Genomic DNA, 7514 nt, shown 5'->3' with positions numbered 1-7514 from the left:
AACGTAGACTGCGTTTCTTTTCTACCTATGCATTTAAAAATTAAAAATATATAATATGTGTGTACATATGTAGTATATGTACCTTGTGCGAAATAAAGATATTTTGAAAATGTGTTGAATGGAAAATGCAATTCCAATTATTGTATGATTAAAAATGTAGTAAAACTAAGACACAAAAACCCCAAAAAAACTTTTAAAAACTCTGGTTAGCCACTCATTTTGTGGTATGTTCCTAGCGCCATCCCGCCTGCTCAATTAAGCCCCTTCCACACACTTGCGTATGCATGTATTAATTTTACATGTAAATTAAGAAAACATGAAACAGAAAAAAGAGCGTGGAAAATGGCTTGGAAAAACTTTGTGAGGCGTCAACGAAACAACGATTTCCACTTAAACGGAAAAACAGGAACCGCAACGTTTTGTACAGGGTGTGGGAGAGAGAAGAGAGTGGTACAGTAAAACACAAAATAAAATCCTACCACAGAAGGTAATCGGAAAACGCTAAGCAAAACACTGTAGAGAGGAGCGAGAAGGAGCAATATACACAGCTGTCGAAAGAGTGTGAGAGAACGAGCGACCAACAAATTATTTTTTATATGACATTAAAACGAGCAGAACGGAGACGATGGAAATGGTCTGTAAAAAAATGGAGTGTGTCAAGAGAACAAATCTCAGGAGCGGCGGAAGACAATGCCTTTTGCCTAAAACTTCCTCTCCCACAATCACATTGAGGCTCCCTCCTCTCACACTGGCCTTATCAATATCGTCACCTCCACCCACTTCTACAGCTGATGACAGACCGTTCAAAGCCACCCAAAAAGAAGAGCGGACGAGCGAGCGCGTGACATATGTGTGAAGATAGATATAATGTGCGCACATAATGCAACAACAACAATAAGAAGCACGACTGAGAGCACCGCTCTCCACAACTGTTGCTCTCGAAACGAGTGTTGCCGTGGTGCAAATGCAACAGAGAGAGCAAGAAACCTGTTCCGTTGGTCGACCATCGCATGGCGCATGCGATTGTGATTGGACAAAAAATACGCCATATTTGAAAATTACGCTCATTTCGACTCGCTCGCACACAGCAGACCGCACTGCTCTAACGCACGAAAAAAGCGGAGAAACCTGTTTAGAGCGAGCAAAGAGAGAGCGAACGAGTAGGGAGAGAGGAGAGCGAGTAGCGAGAGTGCATGAATGAGCATGAATGAGCGTGCACAAACGTTTCACTTTGCGGCTAGGTACGTTTGCACCGTCACACGGAGTATTCAGTTCGAGTTAAGCCTTCGAATCGTTCAGACGTTGTTCGGAAAAAAAAGCGAAAACAAATAGTCCCAACAAATAGTTGAATAACAGCTGTCCTATCATCAGCCCAAGTGTAAAAAAGTGAATGAGAAACAACCCAAAGGTGAAAACGAAATTTACACCACAAAGTGATCTAAATCGGAATTCAGGAATTATACTTCCCTGAGCCGAAAAACAACAAAGTGAAATTTTGGATTAATATCAAACACAACACACAAAATTTTGCCGTCGCTTTATCTGTGGATTACTCTTCATCGACGTCAAAAGCGAAAAGCTACACAATTCTGTAGCCGATTCAACAATTCTCTGTGGATTACACTTTAACAACAAAACAACACCAAGCAACAAAAATGGTTGTCTTGGAAGGAGGCGGTGGTGTTGTTACCATCGGCAACAACCAATACCTTCAACCGGATTACTTGGCTCCACTCCCAACAACGGTTAGTAAACAAACAAATAAATACAAGAATTAAAAAAGTCAAGAAATTAGCTCTATAAAAATATAATCAACGAACAGAATTAAACTTAAATAAAAAATTGCTACTCTCAATATAAAATGAATTTTAAAATTAATATTCTGCTGGAAAACCCCAAAGAATCTTTGACAAGCTGAAAAAAATATAGTAAGACAATAATAAACTCAAATTGACACAATGATGAACAATTACAAATTAATTCGCTTCACAGTGATACATTTGTATTGAATACTTTAACATCAAGAAAATTAACTGGAAAAATTAAATAACTGGACATTTCAATTCATCTACAAAATTAAATTCAAATGAAACATAAATTAAATTGAGATCCAACATCCCGAAAATATTTTAAAATATTTTCAAAATAAGAAAAATAAGAAAAATAAAAGTAAGAAAAATATATTCAAGAAATTAAAAATAGAATGCAATAATTTTGAAATGAAAAGTTGGATATGTTCAAATAAAAAACATCAATTAGATGGTCGAAAATTTGATTCCACACGAGATGTGACTTTAAAATGAATGGTGAGAAAAAACTAAAAGGCAAAAAACAAAAATATAGAGCTCAATTTGAAAAATAAAAGGAAATTCCACAAGAAAACCCAATAAACTAAAGCCCAATCCTCCTCCTTTTTTCCGTACCTTATAGATGGATGCCAAAAAAAGTCCCCTCGCTCTGCTTGCCCAGACATGCTCACAGATTGGCGCCGATTCGTCGGCTGTGAAGCCACTGCTGGTAATGGACAAGAACAAGACGAAACCGGGCACCTGCTCGTCGTCCTCCACATCCTCGAACTCGTCGAACAACGGTGATCTGTCGGCGGCCAAGTCCCCGGGCGGCCAGGCAAAATCGCCCAAATCCACAACGCCCATTACGGCAACCGGCAATACCAGCCTCACAACCAACGGAGAGATCAAGCTGGCCTTCAAGCCGTACGAGACGAATGTGTTGAGCCAGCAGAACCAGAACTCCTTCAAGAGCAGCTCCTCCATGGAAGAGCCGATGCGCCCCAGCTCCAAGAACTCCTCGTCCGCCCAGGAGCGTGTGCCTTCGCGCAGCAAATCGAATGCCACACCAACTGATGGACACAGCCTGACACAGGAGGCGACACCCACTACACCACATGATAATGGCAACCGGAAGACCGTTTCGCCCTCGGGTTCCTCACAGCGTGGCGCCAGCCCCATTATTCGCTCGGGCATGGAGGTCCTGAGCAACGCCAACGGCACAGCGCAGCATCCAAAGGAGATGAGCAGCATGGCTGCGGCAGCGGCTGCAGCAGCGGCGGCCTACAAGGCAGCCGGTCCCTATGGCCTCAACTCCTTGTCGGCCCTCTGCTGTCCTCCCGGCATGGAGCAGCACGCGAATCCTGCTTTCCGTCCGCCCTTTTCCGGTGGCTTCTCGCACCATCATGCAGCCATGCTGGCGGCGGCTGCCAGCGGCGGTTATCCGGGAGCTGGAGGCGGCAATCCCGCCGGACAGCCCAATCCATACATCAGCTACCAGCGCATCAAGACCCCAGCAGGTGGGGAGGCCATCGTGCCGGTATGTAAGGATCCCTACTGCCCCGGCTGCCCCTACTCGGCGCACACCCAACAGATGCTGATGGGCGCCCCCTGCCCGGCCGGCTGCACCCAGTGCGAGCACCAAAAGTACGGCATGGCCATGGCCAGCGCCGGTCTGCCTCCGGGCCATCCGTACTCACAGGCGGCTGCCAATGCGGCTGCCAATGCGGCGGCGGCACGCTCCGCCCCCTACGTCTGCAGTTGGGTTGTGGGCGATGCCTATTGCGGCAAGCGTTTCCAGACCTCCGACGAACTATTCACCCACCTCCGCACCCACACGGGCAATCTCTCGGATCCGGCTGCCGCGGCCGCCGCTCTCGCTCAGTCGCAGGCACAGTCACTGCTCGGAACCTTGTTCCCACCATCGGCACTCAGAGGTGGATATCCCACCCCTCCGCTCAGCCCCATGTCTGCGGCAGCGGCCGCAGCACGCTACCATCCCTACGCCAAGCCGCCACCAGGATCCCTGGGTGGAGCCCCATCGCCCTTTGGAGCTGGTGGAGCCTTCAATCCGGCAGCAGCTGCCGCAGCAGCAGCTCTGGGACCGTACTACTCGCCGTACGCCATGTACGGGCAGAGGATGGGAGCGGCACATCAGTGAAGAGTAGAGAGGAAAGAGGAAATACAAAGGTTTTTAAATACATACCAAATAAAAAGGAGAAAGGATAATTTCAAACGAATTAAAAATTATGAAATGAGGATTTGCGAGTGCCGGGAAGACTTTCATCTATCTCTTCGGAATTCGCTAGCTGTTCTGTGATACTAAACTGTAGTTGGTCGAGCGCTAATTAAATATACATAAGTTTTAATTCAACGAGAAAGATAGCAACAAAAATAGTAGCAGAACAAACCAGAAGGATCAATTTATTTGCCACTTCACAAGATACACATACACATATTTTCTACAGCAATCGCAAGTCAAATCGCCACGTAGGAGGTGCGCATAAGTATGAATATCATCAGTTGTTTCGGATACAGTTTTTGCGTTTTACAAATAATTTTCTCAAAGTTCAACCAATGCTATTTTCAACTCTTAGAAAAGCAGAAAAAAACATACAAATAAGTATTCTTCAATGACTTCCAAAAATTTTGTTCTCTGAGATGTTTAAACAATGTTTTAATCCAAATTTTGCTTTAATCTTTAAGTTTATTACCTATTATTATTATCAATCATTACAACATTAATGTTCTTTAAGTCAACATAAATGTTAAACTACGTATAAAATTAATAGTAAACACAATGATATTTCAAGATATATGCTAAAAAAACTACAACAAATAAAACATGAATATTTCATATACAATTATATATGTACTGTGCGTGTACATTTTATAGATATAGAAAAACACTAGATTTGCTATCTTATATACTCCCCTTGAAGTAAGCAGATTAATCGGAAATCGGAAATTAGATGATTCACAGCAGCAACTGAATATCAAAACAAAACCAAACTAAATCCACCACACATTCAAACGACAAAACTGAAAGTTATAAATGAAAGAAAAACATAAATCTTTTGAATATATAAACCACATCTTTTACTTGGCAAAAGTTGTCTCTTTTTTTCCAGCAAATTTCAGGGTCTTATTTGCTGGGAATGGGAATACGAGTTTGGTTTGGGATTGTTGGGATTGGCTTACTAATTCAAGGGCCATACAAATAACGATAATGCGGCATGATTTTTCCCTCCCCGTCTTATTTTCGTAAGGCTGATGACATTGGCACATTCTGAAAACCTTATCGCAGTGGTCTCTTATTCCTTTTAAGAACAATTAAGTTTTTTTTTTGTTGCATAATATTAAAAAAAACATGCACTGGTAATTAAAATTTTAAAGTTTTCCATGAGAAACCACTTCAATTGGGACGAAGAGTGAGTTTGAATTGTATTTTAATTAAAATTGCAGCTCCCTGAACCAGTAAAGAAATTGTAATTGAGAAAGCTCAAAGTTTTTCTCGAAAAATGATTCAAATAAAAAGAAAATGTCATTTCCACCTTAAGAAAACTTGAATGTTCCTCAAAACAAAATCTCAAACTAAAATTTTCCAGTCACAAACAATTCCAATGTAATCTTTTGTATGCAGCCTTTTAAATTCGGCCTAAAACGAAATCAAATATAAATTTCAGAGTCCATTAGAGCTGTTGCATTGCATGGGTAGCATTGATTGGGCAAGCCTTAATCAAACCTGGAGTCTCGGGCGACAGTCGTAAAACACCCAAGATAGAAATTAAAAATCAATAAAAACCCACCCATTCATACATACCAATTACATTGTCAAAATCAATTGCCATTCAATGGGCAGCATACGCCCCAACAAAAAACCATATATGTACATACATACATTGTATGTATATAAGAAAAGTACATATACATATATTTATTACAACAAAAACTGCTTACAAAGCGCACAAATGACAAACAATTTTCAGAGACAATATGCTTCAAAAAACGAGGAACAATTCACCAGCATTTTTGAGTGTATCTCATAAATGAATTAATTGTGACAATATTCAATTGATTTCATTTGAAATTATCGAATTCAGCTGTCACTCTACACACACACCCAGCTGTCACTCAACACACACTCACAGACACGACACTATTTTCAATTGTTTTCATATTTGATTTGGTTGTTTTTCCATTTTTGGTTTTGTTTTCTGCTGTTTCCCGACACTTGAGCTTTGTCACTGATTTGATTTTTATTCGATGTAAACACAGAAATCGCTAGGCCCCAAGGGCAGGGAAGATGTTAAGTCGTTGTGGAGGATTTATATTGAGTGTTATAATAATAATCTTAATAATTCTGAGACGGTAAACTTCAGCTGCATCAATTATTGTATTTGTGGGGAATAACGGTTGTATGTAACGCACAGAAGGAAGCGTTTCCGACCCCATAATGCCATGTCTGTCTGTACGTCTTGTTTGTCGGCTAGTTCTCAGAGACTATAAGAGCTAGAGAAACCAAATTTTGCATCCAGACTTCTGTATGCTCACACTGTTACAAGTGTATTTCAAAAATGAGCCCCCGCAAAAAGGTGAAAACCTCCCAAACCCACAATTTTGAATATAAAAGAAAACTAATTCCGTAGGGAATGACCATATCTATTAGATCAACAAATTGGGATCCGATTGGATCATGAGTATAGCCACAATGAAGAAATTAATGTGCAGTGGCTAAACCCACCCAGTCCCGAAGCTTATATTTGTTTTTTTGCACATTATCTCATTCACACTCTTCTTCGCGCAGTCTGAGGCCTTTGCCTCTGCCACGTCTCTGCAGTGTGTGGCTCTTGGGAAGGGGGCGAGCTTAAAGAGCGTGTTGGCGTGAGAAGTGTTGTAAATGTAGATGATAGATGAAGAATGTAAAATTTGACAAAAAACCCCTCAGGTACAGATGTAGTACTGAGTACCCGGTATAAAAGTTGTGACGCGTAAGAAGCGTCTCCCTTCTCGTTATTTTTTGTTTAATTTCTTCTTCTTTTTTTCCTATAATGATAAAATCTAATCGCAATTCTTTGATCTGATAGATTTGGTCAGTTCCTACCGAATTGCGTTAGTTTTTTTGTATCTTCAAAAATGGGGCTGTCAGAGATTTTCGCCATTTGGGGCTAATTTTTTAAATGCACTTGTATCAGTGTGAGCATCCAGCAGTGTGGAGGAAATTTTCTGGCTCTAGCTCTTATAGTCTCTGAGATCGAGTGCACAAAAAAGACGGATAGACGAACAGACGGACGGACGGCCAGACGAATAAGCAGACAGACAGATATAGACTCGGCTCAAGGAACCGGGTATAAAAGTTGTGCCGCGTAAGAATCGTCTCACAAGTTCCTCTTCGTTTATTTGATGTCTATGGCTCTCTGTTGTTCGAAATTTCTTTGTTTTGCTTTTTTTTCATGTTAAACAATTTGTTTTCGATGTCAACACTGGCACGTCGTCAATTCCCAGGTCCGTCCCAGGCCTCTCCAACCAAGAGCTACAACAACAAAAGTAAAAGCACAAGCCAGCAGAAAACAAAACCGATTCAAGTTTTTTGTATTGCTTAAAATAGACCAGGGGAAAGGGAAAAGAGAGGAGTGTTTCGAGAGTTTTAGGTCTTTGGGTCTTAAGAGATCGCTCTGTGGACTGCGCTCTGAAGTTTTGTATTGGCTGGCCCCTTGCAAATCGGCT

The 7514-nt window shown here is 41.6% G+C and overlaps 1 protein-coding gene across 1 annotated transcript; it reads left to right on the top strand.

Annotated features, from left to right (window-relative positions):
- Positions 1–1275: 1275 nt before the first annotated feature.
- On the top strand, positions 1276–4388 carry LOC117590911 (zinc finger protein Noc). Its single transcript, XM_034283942.1, has 2 exons — positions 1276–1745; positions 2431–4388. The coding sequence occupies exons 1-2, from the start codon at positions 1656–1658 to the stop codon at positions 3946–3948; spliced, it is 1608 nt and encodes a 535-aa protein (XP_034139833.1). The 5' UTR covers positions 1276–1655; the 3' UTR covers positions 3949–4388.
- The last annotated feature ends 3126 nt before the right edge of the window (positions 4389–7514 follow it).

This window comes from Drosophila guanche, unplaced genomic scaffold, assembly GCF_900245975.1.
Source record: "Drosophila guanche unplaced genomic scaffold, DGUA_6, whole genome shotgun sequence".
Lineage (NCBI taxonomy): Eukaryota > Metazoa > Arthropoda > Insecta > Diptera > Drosophilidae > Drosophila > Drosophila guanche.
Note: the sequence above shows the minus strand (reverse complement) of the source record. Positions and strands in the feature narration are given on the sequence as shown.

Coding starts and splice junctions, on each gene's coding strand:
- LOC117590911 (XM_034283942.1), top strand. CDS start 1,656: ATGGTTGTCTTGGAAGGAGGCGGTGGTGTTGTTACCATCGGCAACAAC. Junction 1,746..2,430: donor TGGCTCCACTCCCAACAACG/GTTAGTAAACAA, acceptor CGTACCTTATAG/ATGGATGCCAAAAAAAGTCC.